This window comes from Strix aluco, chromosome 3 (genome assembly GCF_031877795.1).
Source record: "Strix aluco isolate bStrAlu1 chromosome 3, bStrAlu1.hap1, whole genome shotgun sequence".
Classification (NCBI taxonomy): Eukaryota; Metazoa; Chordata; class Aves; order Strigiformes; family Strigidae; genus Strix; species Strix aluco.
Window position 1 is genome coordinate 34747484 of NC_133933.1, and position 20377 is coordinate 34767860.

Sequence of the window (20377 nt, forward strand, 5' to 3'; positions counted from 1 at the left end):
TAAAATATGAAGAAATATGGTCATGTGAATTTACTTTTGTATACACACTGAATGCTTGCTAGCATTGCTGCTTCCCATTTGTCATCATCTTTTATTTTTGTATACAGTAACCATCCTTTGATTGTAGATACATAGAAGTTTAAGGAATTAGTAGGTAGTAGTAGGAAAGGAAGTGATATAGCAAGAAACACCAAAAGAGAAAGACTGCATCCAGTTATTTACTTTGTATTACAACACAGACTGCCCTTATATCAGTTCCCTTTGAAAGTTTGTGTTTAGCAAGTAGTTATTCAGGGCAATGCGTCAGAAGAGCTAGCGACCATTTCCCCGCAGAACCAAGCCTTAATTTTTAAAATACTTGAAATACTGCAGTTGAGTGTGGAGAGGCCACCACTGTTTCCTCCTTGAGTACTGGAGTTTCGATGTCCCTCTGGCTTCTGCCGCAGCAGTGGGTGCTGAGAGGCAGGTCAGCCATGAGAAGGCTCCTCAGAGTTTTGCCAGGAGCTGAAGGAGGCTTTGCCAGGAGCTGAAGGTGTGTGTTGGGGGGTGGACAGAGAAGGCACTGATTGCCCCTGAGTTACATCATTCCAGCCTCTGATTTTAGCTGTAATTTTAGAGGAGTTGCCTAACTTTGCTGAAGTGACTGCTGGTTTTCTGACCAGGCAGCTTAAGTTGCCTGACCCTTTGATTTTCCTTCATAGTAAGAGGAGAATACAATTTACCCCAGCTCAAGCTACTAATTTTCAATTTTTATCAACTTAAACTAGTGACAGACTTGAATACTAATGAGAGATCAATATCACAGCATGCAAAGTTATCACTATTACAGTGTACCTAACAACTTAATTAAGAGGAGAGGGACAATTAAAGAGCTTCTGTATAAAATAACAGCCCGCTGAAAAGAAAGCAGGAACTAAGAATGAGCTGTGTCCCAGGATTTTTGTAGACAAAACTCACACCCCGGAGAGCAAAAAACGTAGCCTGGCTCTCAGGTTCTGTACTTGATCGTTGTTGCAGGAAGTAGAGGAAACTGTGTTACATGGAATGATCAAAATTTAGACTGTCTGTATTGTTATTCTCAAGAATTATTATTCCCTGCTTGCCAAAGAAATGGCTGTTTAATCTGTCTTTGTGGACATCCATCTTCTTACTGTAAAGGCTACAAGTCACCAAGAGATAGAGAGGGAGAAACCATTAGCTTCTATCATAACTGAGAGCACATTAAAATTATTAAGGTCCAAAAAGTAAAGAAGAGTTGGCATAATTTCATAAAGATTTTACTGCAAGAGCTTTTTTCTTAATTTTATTATCAGAAGATTTGACCCTTTGGAAGGACAAGTTACAGCTTATTAACAGGCAACGGCACAAAGTAATTTTAATGATCTTTTTGAGCCTTCTGTAAAGGAGATGAAAACATCTTCATTTCAAGCTGGGGTGTGCCACCACTGCAGTCTTTAGAGCATCCGACATGGAGACCCTGTGCTTGAAACAAAGTGACACGAAGCAACCCAATTTCCTTTGTAGGTGCTCTGCTGTCTTTATATACTGAACTTGGGAGTAACGGTGCTGTAGAGGGCATCATCACAGAGCAGCCCAAAGCCTTAGGAGAAGGAGGAGCTCTGTTTGTGTTCCCAAGGCTGAGGGGTTCACTTGCTCCATCTTTGCTCTGTTGGAAACTTTGCTGACTGCAATGGAGACAAGACTGTGAGAGCACAGCCTCCATACCTTTAAAGACTGGCCTCTAGTCTTTGACTATATGCTGATTTCAGAGACCCATTTCATTATGGATTGGCTTTATTGCTTCTTTTCTGTCTTGCAGTTGCTTTATCTTAAATATTTTATTAGTTCTAGCTACTGTTTTAATTGACAGAATTAGCAAAAAAAAAAAAAAAAAGCAGCTGAAGTGCATTGTGAAAGGCTGTTCACTTACATAGCAGCTTTTTAAATTGTGGCAGTAGATTTACTTTATAATCTCTATAAATACTCACTATCATTTATTTACTAGTCAATACTGTTTTAAATTTTTGTTACTTTACTCTGGAAAAAAATGTCTAATTGAGTCAGCTTACCTAGAGAGCCTGGAGATGCATGAGAGAAGAAGGGTGATGGGGGAGGTTTAGGTGGATGCTTTCAGACCTCTTACATGGCTCCATTTGGTGAAGATTTCTAAATCTTTATGGCTTGCTGATCTCTTTTCAGGGGTTGGAGAACTATGACATATTGAAGGGTGGGCTGTTTATTTTTCCTGTGTTGTTTTTATGTACTGAAATATTGTAGTGAAAATAGCTGGGTGGGGTGTAATGAATGTTTTCAAAGACCTTCCCTTGAAAGAGGCTTTTTTCCAGCCCTTGGTGGTCACCACCCATTTTCCTGCGCTGTGTGTGCCTCTCTCATTGTTCCTACCCACAAGGGCCCCTTGTGTGAACCTGTCAGCAAATGTGCCAGTGTGACGAGATAAAAATGTCATGGAATATTGGTCCGAGCCTGCCGAAGCACCAAGGTTTTCACCTGCAAGCATCGGTGGGTATTGCCCAAGGCGTAACACAGAGTTAGTCGTAAAACTTGGATTTGTCAACAGTGTTCGTCGTGAGTCTCAACTGTTTACAGTTGAGTGAGTTTGAGGCTGAAGCCTCACATAGTGAGGCTGTGAAGATACACATACCCCTGACAGTAAAGTCATATGATGCCATGTTTGTCCCTTAGGCTTGAAATAAAGCTTAATTGAAAAATTGTCCTTGTTTACCTGCAGTTGCACCATCTTGATAGATAATGCTGGTTGTGGTTTGGTATGGGCTGGGATGTGGTCAGTGCCCCATCTGAAAAATGAGACTGATTTTGAGTTTAAATTCTGCCCCTTCCCACCCCCCGCTGCAGCCTGCAAATTGCACTTTGTTCACCTTTAGCTTTAACCCACTGGTGAAGAGATAAAGCACATCCTTTGGTATGTGTTTTTTAGAGCAGGTAAATAGTTGAGTTATCTGAAAGCAGATCTTAGCAATACCTGTTGAGCTTCTGAGCAACAATGTCTATGGACGTCTAGATTAGCTGTCAAAATTGACTGATTACTACAAGTAATGCCACAAGATAAGGATCTGTAATCTCTCAAACACAAATCATTTATAGAGATCTCGGGTTGTGCATTGTCATAACCTTATTCCTGCTGCTGCAGTGCAATTCCAGCTCTAGCTGTGTTGCAGGGACTCGTGAACATGTAAGTGGAAACTAGGGAAAAGCAGAGTGGCACGTTTATCATCCCCCCAAAATTTGCTGATTTAAAAGCAAGTTCAGTTTTGGCCAAAGTTGAAACAGTCCTTTTTGTTGTATTGTTTAGTGGGTTTAGTGGCAAGCTTTTTTAGTCTGCAGGTTATCTCTGAAGCTTGCTGTATCTTGGCTGGTATCAAAGAGTTGATTGCAACAGGGAAGGAATCCATGATCCTGTATCTTGATGGAGCAGAGCAGAGCAAAAGCAGTCTGGGGAGGGAAGACTGAGTTTAGATGACTTTGTGCTCCACCATTCAAGATTTGACTGTATGCTGGGCTGCTTGTTCCTCTCCAAATTTCCTTATTATTTGAGAAGATGGAGGAGGTATTTCACTGATCTGTTTTAAGCATGGGCTGCAGCAGCTTTACAAAGGTGATCCAGAGCTGTCTTGACCCTTTCTGTGACCAGCACTGGGGCTTGCTGAGCACACAGTGACTTGGAACAGGCTGCTCTGCCTGAAAACTAAGTCACAAGAAAAATCTCTCTGCTATCTAGCCCTGATTCAGGGAATGGGTTGAAAAGGCAAAAAGGCAATGCCTCTGTCTGCTCTAACTGCTGATCAAACAGCAGCCTGGCATCTTCTCTGCACACTGTGGGGCTCGCATGCCTTGCCCCAGGAGCAACATGTTTGGCATGTCCTCTCCAAGGTACCAGGCTCGTGCTGGTGTGGCGACTGCAGGACGGGCTGCACTCACAGCATTGTAAAATAATCCAGGTCCAGATAAATGGCTGCTGAAATCCTAATAGTTATCTTTCTGGTTCAAGGTACTCATAAAACTAGAGAAAAAATAGTAGAACATAAATCCCATAGATGTTGTTTTGCTTACTGTGATTAAATTTATCAGACTCTGGTGACATATTGTGAACCTAAATGCTTTAAAAAAAAATACAAGTGCTCCTATAGCTTCAGTAAGGTTTTCAACATTGCACTCCCAAAGTACCATTTAATTGCTGTGGCAACTTTAGTCAGTATTCACAATGATACTTTAAATTGCAGGTGCGAAGTGTTTTTCTTTCAGTAGCTGCATTAAATGCAGTTAGTGGTATAAAAAATATGCTAGTGCTATAAGCATTTTAAAACTGTATAGGTGTAATGCTTTTTTGTGTCAGCACCACCTTTTTTTCAGAAATGTTCATGAAAATAAATTTTGCCAGGAATGTTCATGAAAATAAACAAATAAAATACAAATCCACTTAATTATTAAGACTAAAGGTACCATCAGAGCTTCAGACTTGGAGAAGTTACAGTCTTACATGTGGTTTTAAAGTTCATATGGAATTTAACCTATCTAAAGAGCAGATGTGTTCCCCATTCAAGAAAATATATTCCTGGCTGTGTTACTCTCAGCTGTGGTGGTCCTAGGGTGACATGGACTTAGTGACTATCATAAATATGCTCAAATACACCAAAAATTTGGTATTCATTTAAGCCTCATCTCTTGATACTCTAGCTGTACCAGCCCAGTACCCTATCATTGTGCCAAGCATCCTTTGAAAAGGCCTAATGAGAATGGAAATTAGTTCCTTGCTCTTAACAGGAACTCTTCCCTCATCTGTCCCTGTGACACTCCTATTTTGGATTTTCCTGACTCTCATCTAGCCTTTAGTTTTAAACTTAAAGGAAAGAATTGCATCACGTATTGATACGGCAGTAGGTGCCAAGCTTTACTGAACTAGCAGTGATTTGTTATTTAGTGGGTATGTACAGAAACACAAGAAATCCCCCAATCAAATCAAGGACTCAGTGGTGAGTTACTGTAAGGCCAGCTTTAAAGGAAGGGTGGAAGGTATTTCATTTCCTTATTTTTGTAGTAGCCCTTTCTGCTAGTAGCTTTTCTTGTTACCTTCGAACTCTCATTTCCTCTATTAACAAATTCCCCATTTTTGCATTGTTTGTATTTGTTTTGTCTGTGTACTGGGTACCATATCCCAATGTGCAGCAGCACTGCTTCAGCAGTTCCCCATCATGAGCATGCTACATATTTTCAAGCCATTTTTTTTTTTCTCTCTATCCAAGAATAATTCTGTGTCCTTCCCCTTCCTATTGCTCTTGGTAGTGTGCTGAACCTGGACACCTGGTGTCTTCTCAGACTTTAGAGATAATTATTTTAACTGGAAAGAGGTATAAGGAGAGTTCTGTATGGCACCGTGTACGGGTTTCATTCACAGCTTTCACAGTTTGGCCCGAGTTCCTGGTGAGTGAGTAAATTGCTGTTTGTAGCGCTTTTTATTTACTGATGTCATTTTTATTACTTTAATGGGGGGGGCTTTCAAAAGCACAGCATGCCATCCAGAATAAACTGCTTGTCAGGTAGAATGGTTACAAATACTTTTCAAAGGAATTTTAAGGCTAAGTAAGCATGACTGCTGGCTGCTTGGTTGTCTGTGCAAGCACATCGCTGGGGCCGTCAAGTGGTGTGGTTCAGAGATAGCTATGGAGTGCCTCACAGTCAGCAAAACTCCTTTGTAGATATTATTCTGGTTCAAATCACCTAGAGATTTGCTGAGCAGAAGGTAAAGCAAAATATAAACATGCAGCAAAAAATGGATTTGCTAGTTTGAAATAAATCTTTGTTATTATCTAAGATAGTCCTGCCTGTTAAAATATTTTATTGAGTTTTTACAGATTTGAATTGAAAAATCTTTTTTATAATAAGCATCTGATCTTTTTTCGTTTATCTGTACTGTAAAATATTTTCTTATCTTTGCATCCTTAGAATGTATTTTTGTTCTGCAAGTTAGCATTTGAAGCTTTAACTCTAAACCATTTGAAATGAGCATTTACTACCAGAAGTTTCATGTGACAGCTTAATTAACTGCGGATTCTTGACCTTTAAAGTGCTGGAGCTAGAAACATTTAATAACCTGCCATTGGATATAAAGTAATATGCTTGTTGTTTTACTAGCTTGCATACATGGCAGTTTGAAGCAAAGTCCAAGGGTCACCAAAATCATGAAGTAAACTCAAGCGAGTCAATCTGAACAAAGCATTGTACGAATATGTCACGCAGTATGTATGTATGAGTGAAGGCTACCAGGTTTCATGTAAGGTATTTTTATGCAAGGTGAGGATTACAATTTCTCTACAAGCTTCTGTGATCTGGAGCCTACAAGGTGGGAGTGTAGTTCAGTGCAATTACTGTGCTGCCTAGTCTTAAACAAACAAGCGTGTGTGTGTGCACAACCAAAGTTTCGACCCACATGGACTTGTTGAGAGCAACAAACCCCTGAAGCAGAAGATTGGTACCTTTGCAAGTCTCTTCCGTCAGCTTAAAGGAGGCCACTGATGTCCTTGACAGAAGGGATCATTGCTGAAGCAGACCACCCAGCACCATCGTCAGCTGAGTGGGTACCACGGGCTTTGAGGAGGTAACTGCATGTGGGAAGGACCAGGGAGATGTATGGGTGGAGGTGGTGGGCACAGATCACTGGTGGAGATGAAGTACTGGTAGGATTGGGACCGCATAGAGCGAATACAGTCACAGTCAGTGGAAATGGGAGCAAAACCTCAGGTCAGTCCCTGTCTGATGAGCTGAGGAGGGTTGTGTGGGTGCCTAATCCTACTGCAGACCAGTGAGTGACACCGTACGCCTGTGCGTAAGCTCCCGTGTGGGGGGGTGGTCTGTTTGCCCCACTGTGTGTGTGGCCGATCCCCACTGTGTTTGGGTCGCAGGTACCTTCTGCGAGTGCTCAGGCAGGGCAGTGGCAGCAGAGCAGCCCTGGCCCAGGCTGGCTGCCCCAGCATTTCTCCTGGCTGCTGAAGTCTGGAGCCATCACAGCAGTGAGCACTGGGAAGACAATCCTGAAGCTGACACAATAGTTTTGCAAGGTTATTTAAGCCAGACCAGCTATGTGGGGTGTCAGGTTTTGCCAATAAGTTGCTGTGCCTGGAGTTTCCAGTCCTGCAGTGAGAGAGGCTTCAGAAAGCCAGATTATGATCTTCACCCCGGGCATGCAAGACCTTGATCTGCAGGCATTCCCGCCAATTTCGGTGAAGATGTGTTGCAAGGGGCTGTCAGAGATGAACAAGGGGATAGGAATCTGGCTCCCGGGATCTGTGCAGGGCATTCCTACACCCCTTTGGATGCTTCCGGCAAGTGGGATTATCTGCTTTGTTCCCCTGCATGGGGGTCCCCTTGGGACTGGTTTGTTATTTGGGTTATGGAGAGAAGCACGGAGAGCTTTTGCTCCTGAAAATTCAGAAGCTTCACCTGAGTGGGCAAATACTTGCTAGTTGCTTGTCATCTTTGCTCACATGCGTCGGCCTGTAAATTCTATTTTCAGAGCACAAACTAAACATGCCGGGAGGGAGTGGGAAATCATGTAAACAGCCATCCTGGGGGTACAGTGCCATACTTGTGTTCTGTGGTGGGGAACTGCCTGCACCACCTTAACTATTCCATTCACTGTGGCCCTGGAACATCATCCAGCAGCCCTGAGAGAGTCCTTGCTGGGAAGCGGCGCCTTCCTTTTCCTTCTCCTTGAGCCTCCCAGCCACCCTCTGGGTAGCCAAGTCCTGAATGGAGTCCCCAGGCCTGTTCCTCAGCTTGGTCTCCCTGTTTCCAATGGACAGTTGAGCTTTTCCCTTCCTTTCTTGTAGTTTTATTGAGAATGGTCATGCTGCGATGACAACGTGAGGGTGCTTGTGTGGCTGAGTGGGGTTTTATCCACTGGATCCTGGGAGTCCTGAAGGAACATGTGTCAGGGAGCTCCCAGGAGGCTTCTCCTGCAGTACCTCCAGGCCTTGCACCAGCGTACGGGGGGGTGGCTTGATTTGGGGTGGCTTTCTCCTCTCTCTCCCCTCTACATTTTTAAAAATCTGACACAGGTTTGTGTGAGTGAGGTTTCTGCTTATGCTTGCGTCACTTTCTCCAAGCAGTGACGCACACATGTGCTCTTTTTTTGCCACATAAGTGGGTGGTTTATGTGCTGGGAGGGAATGATTCATAAATTAGCTAGAGCCTGGGCCTTTTCTCTATTGCCCTAATGATGTGTGAAGAGTATTTGTGTCAGTCTTTCTTCCTGGCCTTCAAACAGGCAGGTTGTGGAGTGGTTACATTTTCACCTTCTAGCTGTGGGTAGTCCAGCCTCGCCATGGGCAAAATAATAATCCTGGGCATAAAATGGGGGTAACTGCAGAGAGACTTAATGGCCTGCCATCTGCAAACAAAAACTGTGAAAATATTGCTTTTTGCAGAATTCTGTCACTCGATGCTTTTGCAACCAGGCCAAGTAAGCACAGAATGACTGTGGATGTCCCTGGGAGGGACGGCAAGCAAGCGTACATGTCTCTCTGCAAGGAGGGGGGAAGCTGCATGGGACAAGTGGCACGGGGATGTTCTGGGCCTGGGTGTGCTTCTGCTGGGCTGGCTACAATAACAACACAATGTGAGGCTGTGCTGAGTGAGGCAAGAAGGGGAGGAAAACTGAGGTGCAGGAAGCTACAGGGGGAAATGCTTAACAAGCAAAATGTTTGTTTATTTAAAATGATAATGGGTGAGCAAGAAAGTCTTTTGAAAGCAACAAGACAGGCTGATTCCTCCCCTTGTTTTCTGATGTGAGCAGTGTGTGATGATGTTTCTCTGCAGAGAAACCAAGAATGACAGTCAGAAGCAGTGTCGAGGGAAAGCATCTGCAGCACAGTGGAAAAAAAATCATTCTCTGCTCATAGCATTAGTTATTAGAAACCTTGAGCAACCCATGGTTAATGAAACCAGCTTGTTTCATTAGCCACACTTCAAAATTGTATTTACAGAGGTTAACAAAACTAAATATTTTTCTTTGTGGCTGGAGTGGCGTCATGAGAGACCCTGTCTTATACAACCCGTTTTTACTGCACGAATTGCAACACGGCTTTGGCCTTAGTTCCCAAAGTTTCGTGTTTAAATGAGGGGTTGGTTTTGCCCAAGTTGGTTCTAACGTGAAAACTGTGAGTGTGTTTATGGTTCAAGTTAATTTTTCCAAGCTGCAGTTGGACGTTCTCGCAAATATTGTCACATAGTTTTTGTTCTGTTTGGTTTTGTTTTATTTCTACTCTGTCATTTTGTTGGTAGAATTAAAAATTGAGAAGATTTGTTCCCAGTCTGGCATCTTTATAGGCACAGTGTAGACACATTTTTCTTTAGAGAGCAAGAATTACCTCTGAAAGGAGCATGGGTGTAAGCAGTTCACGTGGCTTTCCCATTCCCAGCACCTGCCCTGGGAGGACACAGGACATTTTGTTGTACCTTTTTGGACAGCTGTGCAAAGGGACTTCTTTTTATATGGGTAGTATGACTTACTTGGCAAGGATAGAAGTAAGGAGTTAGTGTCACCTTTTGAATATCTGATCCTTTAGATTCAAACTTGGACAGGTTGGTGTTTGCTCCAGTGATGTCCCTAAAGTCATTATCAAAGTTGTATCCTATCGTTATGTACTGAAACATGTGTAGGTCTCATCCCGTGCATACCTCCTGTAACAGACGCCATGTTAGAAAATATTTGCCTCAGGCAAAATAATTGTGAAAGAGGTTTGCTGAGAGCTGATGGTGGATCTTGAGAAGATACTGTAAGCATTTATGAGGCCCCTTGCCCTGTTAGCACACCCACTGGTGAGCACCTATCTGATCCCTCAGCATATGCCCAGCTTCACGTGTTTTGCAGCATGAGGGCCCTACTGATGAGTGGTGAGCACTTGTCTGCTTCGGATGATGTTGAATGCCAGCCTTGCCTGGGCCCAAGCAAACACCTTACTGTAACTTTACTCAGCATTTAACATGCACCCTGGCTATTTTTTCTTCTTTCTAATTTACAAAGCAGTTTCCATGCTAGAAGCTTTTGCAGGTAGTCTAGGTCTTCTAGAATTGGTCATCTTTAGAATACATTACAATCTATTAATAGTCTTTTCTATTTTATGCAGTTTTCATGAGACCAGCTATGATTGGAACAGTTTCTAGGATTAAGTGATGCAATTAATATTTGTTTTCATCATCATTTTCATACAAGAGGATATATTTATTGAAATACCCTGTTTTGATAGTTTGTTGGGTTTTGGTTGATCCATTTTTAGTATGTTGGCTCATTATTTTATACTGACATTGGAAAAAGCAGGTTATAGGATGCTTCATTTTTAGGCAGGCCTTGCAAATGGAGAGCTGCCACTGGTGATTCTAGAAATGAGTATGTAGCCACAACAGCAAAAAAGGCTGATCTTCTCCACACCCTGTTCTGTGCTCATCCAAGCTGTGTTGTTTGCACTGGTACAGTATTACAGGCGTCTGCCTGAAAAGGAATATATTCTGTGTGATGTGACTAAGGTGCAACCTCAGCTCATGTAAGTGAAGGAAACTTGTAGTATCAGCAGACTTACATGGGGTTGAAATAGCTGATGGCTTTGAATGCATTCAGGTTCTTCATGTTCTGAAATAAGAATTGTACTTTATAAAAGAACCTTGGAGTCAGTGAAGTTCCCTCTTAAAATGTTCTATTCCAGATCCATTATACATATAGCCTGTGTGTTTCTTGCATGTTAAATTTAGCTTTATGTACCTCGTTGGCTTAATTTTGCATACTTGTTTCATAAAATGCCTTTCCCTTCATTATTTCCTGCTCTTCTGTTCTCTGCAGAGTTTCAAGGAGGCTGGCTCTATCGGTCATGTTATTTTACTCAAGAAGGAACCTATTTTCATAGACAATGGAGAGATGGTGATTTGATTAGAATAGCTTCTACAAAGGAAGGGTTTCTTGCAAGCAACAGCATTTTCTTTCCCATTTTGTGTCCTTCATGGTCAAGGAAAGGTGGTTTTACAGAGTAGTGTTGGACTAAGAGCTGAGACAGGTGTATATACAAGCACAGTTTGATACCCTATTATCACTTTTATTTTAATGTGGGGTACAGCCATTGAAACTCTATGACACAGCCACATGCACTGTAATTGCTCCAGCTTTAAAATGGATTGTCATCTTATTCCAGAGTATTTTTTGAGTAAATTAATTTAGATTGAACAAACAAAATGTTTATTTTTAACACTTACTGAATTCCAGGAATAATAGTTCCCTATTTCGCTATTTCATTTCAAATCTCTTGCCTAAGGCAGATCTTGATCCTGTTGCACTCAACGGGGACTCAGGGTATCCAAAGGCTGACTTGCGTAGGATCAGAGCCCTTTCCAGATGTGGCAGTCCTCTCCTAAATCCCATTTTAAAAGAAACAAATAGATATTAAAGTCTGGTCAGTTGCTTTAAACCAGTTGACAGAATGGATTCACTACTGAGAATATTTACTCCTGTAAGTGCCTCTCTCAGGTCATGAATTGCATATGAAGAAATGCTTTTTCCTTTTTCTCCTTTACCTACCAGGAGCAGTTCTGAACGGAGGAAGGAAAAATCAAGAGATGCAGCAAGGTGCAGAAGAAGCAAAGAGACTGAAGTTTTCTATGAACTGGCACATGAACTACCCCTGCCCCACAACATCAGTTCCCACCTGGACAAGGCATCCATAATGCGCCTGGCAATCAGTTTCCTACGCACTCACAAGCTTCTCTCTTCAGGTAAGATCTCGCTGAAAGAAGTTGTCAATGCTAGTTGATGGCAGCTTGGTAAGATTGTGCCTATTATTCTCTGAGTGCGTCCTTATGTGAGAACAGGACACACAACTGCTTGTGTTGTGAGAATACAACTAGATTTAAAGATATGTTGGTAGGCTTTTTTCATCAGAATTATGTATATTTTAAGTGGGATAGGAAAATCTGAGTGATGTTAGTCATATAGTATCTTCATTACCAAAATAACTGATCCAGTTTTGCTTCTCTAAAAAAAACCTCTCAAAATTATTGAATGTGGTTTATTAAGCTCATTTTAAACTTTTAAGAATTTAATCAGAATTCAAACATACATCTCAAGCTTCCATGCTGAAACAAGAAAATTTTGATTTGGTGTGGCCAGCATGTTTGTGCCAGTGCATTCAAAAGGCAGCTGGGAAGTTCTGAAGGTCCAGTACTTCGTTTGAAAGGACTAACAGTGCTATATGCTGGTAATGAGTAGTAGGTAGATCATTTATGACAAGGTAGACTAAGATAGCTAAAGCAAACAACTTTTGAATACTCAACATGAATGGACTTTCTGTGTAATCAGAATCTTGCTCATGTTGGACTAGTAGGAAATGTGAACCAGCATCATTTTCATAGCCTGTGAAAACTGACAAAATTAATAATATGCTTATTTTGCACCTATACTTGAATAATCACTTCAATGAAAATCTGTGGTTTGAGTAGCCTGTGAGATCAGTGAAAACAACTGATGTTTCTGGGGGAACATTCACATGGTGACCTATAAGTGTCAAGAATACGTTAACAAAACAATGCCTGCATTGTTTGTGAAAGGTAAACCCAAAATTTCATCTTTTCATTAATGGCAAAACCCCCCAAAAGGTCACGATTGCACTTCCTTTCTTTAGAAAAGTTGAGTCATACCATAACAATTACTTTAATAAATGTTATTAGGAAGTATCTCATTTTGTGGAAGAGTATGCTGTTGATTTGTTGTTCGTTAGTCTGAAAGATATGAGAAATTCAATTTTGTTTCTGGATGCTCTGTAATTTTTGTAGCTTTTCTCCTTCTGCTAAGACTATTCTATAAAATGTGGGTATTTTCATCTTATTTTACAGAATCTGATTTTAACATTTACTTCTGTGGAAAAAAAAAGTTTATTTGGTGAACATTGTTTGGAAATCATCTCTGATTTTGTCCTGTAATTAATACTTGAAGAAGTTGTGTAAATAGGTGAATGTTCTTAAACATGCCATACACCAAGCCAATTTGTTAATAACTTTCTCATAAAATCTCAGCTTCAGCTTTTCAAATATTTATATGGCATGAACTAGAGACTGTCACAGTGTAGGAGAAGCAAACTTCTGAAGGGCTGTAACAGGTGATATAAATAATAGTGTGTCTGTGAAACTTGACATGAAATAGTGTGATGCTGTCATCATAAGAAAAGCCATTTGCTCACCTGAAAGCTGCTAAATTTAAAGTGAACTTTCTCAAATGCTTTCTTGGTGAGGGAAAAATCTACAGATAAAACGTTTGTTTTAGTGGTTCTGTAGTGTTTAAGGCTTAGGCTCATATCATTTGATAGTGATGACAACTCAATATATGCATATAATATTCATACATATCCATACATATATGATTTTTCTGTGACAGTGTTTGAAAAACAATATGATTCATGTATCTGATTTACATTCTCTTGAAGTACAAACCAGGACCCAGCAGCTAGAAAGGAATCTGGAAATGAAATGTTACAGTAGCAACAAGTTGTGATTTAATATTCCAGTCTTTCTCTGTGTTAGTTATTTGTTTAACCTTAAATCTGATGCACCTCCCCGGTCTAAATATTGACTTGGAGTAAGCCCTCTCATTAAAATTTGTGTGTTTAGTCAAATGCAGATTTGTCCATCGCTGCATCTTTAGATGCTGAAAATGTAGATAGGGGTTTTAGAATCTTTAGTGCTTCTATTCTGAGGAATTGAATTTAAGGTACTTTAAAGGGACTGATTTTCTGGAAGAGCTGGGTATTATTTTCTGATGATGAGAATACACTGAAATGAAAGAACTCAAGCCAGGAAGCCAGTTTGCTTGCAAAGGCCTCATCTGCTACTTATATTCTTCTGAGTATAGCTAACATTTAAATTAGCCAAGCTAAACAACAAGGCTGAAAATTTAAGCCCTGAATATTTGAAAGATAAAATTTATCAGGCACTGGAATAAAGTGGCATCAGAGAGAGAACTTTCATTATCATTAGCAGGATAATGACTTCAGAGTACTGTTTCTTCCTTATGCAACTGCCCAATAGTTTACTCTTGCTGAGACTCCTGAGATTCACATGAAGAGGACTGCTCTGGCCAAAGTAAATCTCTATCAGTTTGAGAACTGTTTCTTGCTCTCAGGAGACAACGCTGTAAAATTGAATATAGGTGTTTCTGGAAGGTGAGCTTTCTTGATAAAATACTGCCTTTCAGGACTGATTAACACCATTGCTGTACAATAGCTGCTTAATATAGGTAATGTTTGATGGGTGCTGTTTTTCTCATCTGTTCCTTTGAACGCAGAATTTAAGTCTTTGATGGTAGGCCTCTGAATAATGTCAGTCTTTATAAGGATAGTGTCTTTCACTGGAAGGCTGTCTGCTGTCTGATTTAATTCAAAGCAATAGGCTTTCGATACAGCTTTTGGCTCACAGATGAAGAGGTTTGCTGTTCCCCATGTTTTGACGAGAGTGTGGAGCATAATCGACACAGGGCTTGGGTGATGCCTGTCCACGCCCTGTTCTCACTTGTGCTCTAGACCCTTTCTGAGCCCCAAGCAAAGCTGCCTCCATTTCACATGCATGTTTAGCAGACCGGAATTTGGCCATTGATTCCGCATTGTATTTGAGGAGCCTGATTTGACTGACAGGGAGCATGGGTGTTATGGTGTGGTCTCTCACGGGTGAACTGGGAAATGGGGAGGTGGAGAACTGCAGCAAACTGAAGTAAACGCCTGCCCCAGTCTGCAGACCCCCTCTTTGCTTTATGTTATCTTCAAGGAAATGGTTTTGATTATTTGGGCTAGACACTTAGTGTAAACTGGAGTTAAGTGGGAGTATTTGTTCTGTCATTAATTAGGACATTAAAATAACATTTACTGCATTTATATATATACAATGTCACTAAAATAAGCTTGCAGTGCAGCTTGAAAAATGCTTCAAAAGGTAGTAAAGAAAAAATACTGCTTGATTAGCATTTTTGTTATTTATTATTTATTCTATCGAAAACTACTGGTACCCCAGATTTTATTTTACACTACTGCTTGTGGGCACGATTCTCAAAGGCAAACGCACCTCTTCATTTCATGGCAGTTTTGCTGGGAGCAGAGAGAGCAAGGCCCTTCCCAGGACTGCATCATCTGCTTTGTGCAAGATGATGCTCCAGATGGGATTTCAGAGATGGCTGTAGGCAACTTGCCAGCCTCAGTCCACTGGCATTGAGCGTCTCATGCCCCTTCCTATTATTCCATGACTTGGAATAGGCCTTTTCACTTGTGTAACTCGGGCTGTTTTACTAGCTGTGTCTGCATAATGATTTTTATCTGTCAGGAAGCCAAGACCTAGGGAAGTCTATGCCCACATTCTTCCAGCAGGTGAATGGCAGAGCCCATGAATCTGACCCCTCATTGAGAGCTCTTCTACTATGTGCCTCCGAAAAATCCCGGCTTCTGGATTGCAGGGTGCACGTCTCCTGCAGGCGCTGCAGGGCCTGAGCTTGGCCCTTGTATCCTATCATAATAGGAAATAGCTGGTTGTATATCTCAGAGTTCAAAAGGGTAAAAAATACCAGGTTTTGCTTTATAAAAGTTGCTGCTTTACTTAGTAACACATTTCCCTTTGATTTTCACAGTAGGCAATTCTGTGTGGGAATGTTGGAGAGGAAGCCTTTAACATTTAGAAATGCAGGCTGTTCGTCTGACGGCCTGATTGAGATTAGTATCACAGGAAGCAAACTGAAACAATAGCTTTATAATACTGTTTCCATGTTGTGCACAGAACAGTACATGGTATAATTGGAATGCTAAGTAGAAATATCATTTGAATATGATCATCTTAAATATTTTTCAAGATGTCCTAATTCTGTTGGCATAAGACATTTTTGCCATCATCACATTCAAATGTTTGGGATAAATTTAGAACTGATCTTTGTTCATTTCAAGTCAAGGTTTTGCTCCCATAAAGTTGCTGCAGAAAATAGACAGTTCGATGCTTAGCGGTAGTGGAGCTTTCAGATTTGGGATCTTATGTCCTTTAGTATAGTCAGAAAAATTGATAGCAGTATTTGTCCCCTATTATTCTCTAGTATAGCTAGTAAATTAGCCTAATACTTTCTGGGGGGTTAATAGATGACAAAAGAGAAATAACTGTCTTTTGCTAAAGAATGGCTGTCTTGATTAACAGCTGACATCATGAGAGTTGCTAAGGCTGCCTCAGTCAGTCTCTTTTTGTCTGAATATGAGGAAGAGAATCCACTTTAGGAAGCCTGTATAGGCGTTAGCATGAGGTGCCAATAATTTTAAGTGTTTATTTGGACCACTCTGATGCTAAAGGCATTACAGGAACCAGAACTCCTTGGTACCAGTGAGTTTCTGTGTGCCAGGACTACAGACTTCTTAGTCAGGCTAATCAGGCAAACAGAATTTTATTAGCTTTCTTTAATCCTGTCCCAATTGTGTGGTCACCCGGGTGTCTTTTCTGTGTAGAGATCCAGCAAAGGAAACTGGATGGGAGTTGCTCCTGTGCAGGCAGACAGAAGCAGAAATGGGGAGGGGACAGGGAAGCAGACGGGAAGTTGTTTGGGAGAAGGGAGGCCACAAGGAAGCCAGTGTGAAGTTGTTTCAAGGGAGGGAGACAACAGAACCGGAAAGCCAGCAGGGAGCAGAAGGGAAAAAATAGCTTTTCTCCAGGCTTTTAAGGGAGAGGACAAACCGTAGGGACAAGTGATGTGGGCATTGTTTTTGAATGTCTGGACAAGCTGCATCTAATCTCAGACCATTGTGGCATAAAACAGTGCTTTAAAAATAGCATGTCTACTTGTTTGCTTTTATTAAATTGGAAAAATAGTTTTGTGCCAACCGTGCTGCTAGGAATGAGAGTGGAGCTGGGTGCTGAGTGCTTCAGCTGCTTGAAGTGATATCCCTTTTCTGGAAGGTCCCACAGGGCTTGGGAAGCCTGGTCTGATGGGGTGCTGTGTCCTGCTGTTCAAGACCAATGGCTGCAGGACTCAAAGCAGCTTCTTAGGAGCAGCACCTGAATGATTTGCCTAGATACAAACTCTGCAATCAAAACAGCACTAACATAAGTGTTTTCTTTATCAAAGTTGCTTGTGCGCTTGAAGAGCCCTTCCTGCAGCTTGAAGTTTAAGAGTAGCTTTTTCTTGATGTATCTAAATTGAAAGCTTTTATTGAACACACTGAAAATATCCCCTTGAACAGGATGTACTGCCCTGTCAAGACAGAAAAAAAGAAAAAGGAAAAAAAAAAAAATCAGTTGCTTTCCTTTAATGCAAAACAAGAAACCAGGAAGAGACAAGTCTGTCTCAAAGCTGCGCTCTCTGATGCAGGATGGAGCTGCTGTTAGATCTTTCCTAACTTTTGCCTACTAGCATCAGGCAGTTTTTACAACCCTCCTCTGGAGTGGCAGCTATAGCGTGGTATCTGTTATACACAATAACCAAGCAACTTTCTGGTACTTGCAGGATCCAAGATGAGAGACAAAGTCATGAAAATTCTGTGGAGGTGATGGTGTGACCTCCAGTAGAAATCCTTTTTATCACTCTCTACCTCTGAACTGACCAAAAAGGTCCCTTTGAGTCAGATCAAAGGTGTTGAGAGGAGTATAGGCTGTTTACTAGGAGGTTGTTTATACCTGAGCAGTTATTTCTTGTAAGAGCCTGATTTTTGAGCCTTCAGACTCGTTCCAAGAGGTTGGACTGAAGGAAATGAGCAAGCATCTACGGAAAAAGTGTTCTTAAACTTGGGAACAGTGCACATCCTGACAGTGGGAATTAATCAAAGCTTGTTTACAAGAGCTATTTTTAGCATAAAAGGTTATCATAAACACTGCATAAGCATTTGCCATTACAGTTCAAAGTTTCTTGTTGATGAATAAATTCTACTTTGGTGGTTAGAAAATTTTTCAAAATAGAACTGATTAAAAAATACTTATCAAAATTTAATACAGACTGAGACATGGACTGAAAAATACTGTATCAAAATTTGATGCAGACTTAAGAAATACTGACTTGGGGCAATATGAACAGCAGATGACCCATCAGACTGGGACATGGGACACAGTTGCTCTGTTCCTGGTTCTGCTGTAGCTATGACAGTTGCCCCAGGGAGGCCACTGCACTTCTCTGAGGCTCTCTGACATGTTTCAACATCTCACCTAGACAGGGATTCTCCCTCCTTTATAGGCTTCCCAGTGCTACGTGAGCACCATCTTGGCCAGGATCCATAAATGTAACTATGATATGAACAATAATATTACAGCACTTCATTCTACTGAATGTACTATTAATTTATAGTTAAACTGGCATATTTGCAGTCCAGTCTCCCTACTGTACTGTCATGGTGCCTGAAGTGAGATACTGCCATTAGTAGAGGGGCGATGGAAAAGTTATAGGAAAAAACCCAAGAAACACATCCTTATTTCAAAATTTAGTTAGCAGCTATTTTGAAAAGCAATGCTGGCAACCCCTAAAAATCAGGGTAAACTAAGTCCACGGTTACCTTTCTTTAAGAACTGGAAAATTCTGACAAGTCTACATGGGGTCCTGCTACCTGGGTAAAGTAACCTCAGATCTACCTGAAACCAAAGGCTGAAGTTCTGCCCCCACCTCCTCATGCTAACCTCTCACTTCCATTTGGTCCCAGCTTTCTCAAATGTTTTCCATTTGAAGCTGAATTTTCTTATGCTAATGCTCCAGTCCAGCCCTGAGGTACATTAATGAAGAAAATTTAAAGCAAAGTGAAAGAGAATAGGGATTTCTGGGAGCAGCTTGCAGCATCCCTGTCTTTATTTGTTTTTCTTCTGCAGAATAGATTCTTTCTAAAGCAAACTGGGTTTTTGGCTAGCTGGCAATAACTTCAGTCTCCTAATGTGTGTATATCCTCTGTGTATTAGTAGCTAGTGATTTTCACAGGAGAAAGCAAGCAAGCTATAATGCTGTGACTGCAACCATATGAGGGACTGTTATTTATTATTAATATTGCCATCATTGTACTAAGTTACCTGATACAGGGCATACTAGGGCTGCCACAGTGATGCCCAGCATATTTCTTTGCTGCGGAGTAAGGATCTTCAGGGAGCTAATATGATTCAGGGTTTTAGCACAGATGACACCTCCCGGGACTCTTGTGTGTTTGCTACCACCACAAAGAACCTGGACACAGCAGAAGACCTGAGCGCCTTTGGTGCATCTCCCAGTGCCTGGGCTTCCCTGGGCACACTGCCAGGGGATGCTCATGGGGGACAGTCAAGGCATAGACAGGCAGCAGGAGCACAGTGGCCCCTGGAGGTACTTGTCACCTACCTTTATGTGCCTGATAGTGCCTACAGTTTCTTCAATAGAGCTGCTCCATCTTCGAAACCTGATCATGCCCTATGAAGCACTATAAGAAAGCGGTATCTGCCAGCTTCCCTTGCCTCTGCGGCCAGGGCTGCTAAGGGGGAAGGAAGGAGGGGATGAGGTGGGGTTTACTGAGTTACCAGGGAAGCTGGAGGGTGTCTGCAAAACACCTTGGTAGTGCTTTTGGGTTATGTGAGAGGGGGTGCACAACAGCACAAACCCTCTTCCCTCCTTCCTCCCACTCCACATTACAGATGCTTCCAGCTGGGCGAAGGTAATAATAAAAAAACTTGAACTCTGATCCCACAAAACCCTGTAACTGAGTGCTTTAAAGCTGACTATAAGTGCTGTGCTCAGCTAGGACATTAGAGGTTTGAACCTGCAGCCCTGATGTGAGTGATCTTATGTCCTCTGTGTGTGTTTGTATAAGTAATATAATTTATATACATGGAAAAGCAAACTTAATCATCTGATAATACAAGTAAAATGTTTGTCTTTCACTGTTGGAGGCATTTAAGAATACAAATGCTTTGAATAGCCTTCTTGCCTTTGAATGGTCATGTTTTGTTAATGCAAACTTAATGAGCTGGGAAAAAAAATGGAAAGGAGGGTCTGGGGTTAGAGCTGAAAAGTAATTTTTTTTCTCTGAATCCACACTTGGCTGATTGTCTTGGGCTATAGCCATGATCCCTGCTGAATAAACCATTTGTTTGCTTCCGGAAAAGTAAAAAAAGACCGTTGACATTCTTTACACAGCAGAAACAAGCTTGGGAGCAGATGGTCACTTACCTCTTTTTTTTTTTTTTTTTTCCCTTCCCTAAATGTCATTATGGTCAAAGTGCATACTATTCAAATGTATTATTGTGTATTTTCTGTATTTTAAACGCTAGCCCTGATGTAATTTCCTGAAGTCAGTTGCTTTGTATTGAGGAGGAACTGGCCCCTGGATGTGTAGTTAGAATTGCAGAGTAGGGACAT

General features: G+C 41.4%; 1 protein-coding gene across 3 annotated transcripts in view; it reads left to right on the plus strand.

The window, feature by feature from the left end:
* EPAS1 (endothelial PAS domain protein 1) overlaps positions 1-20377 on the plus strand; it is an 80810-nt gene that overhangs the window by 32617 nt on the left and 27816 nt on the right. For all 3 annotated transcript variants that reach the window (XM_074818064.1, XM_074818066.1, XM_074818065.1), the window contains one exon: positions 11600-11790. In XM_074818064.1, the coding sequence (XP_074674165.1) occupies positions 11600-11790 (191 nt within the window). The remainder of the gene's footprint in view (positions 1-11599; positions 11791-20377) is intronic.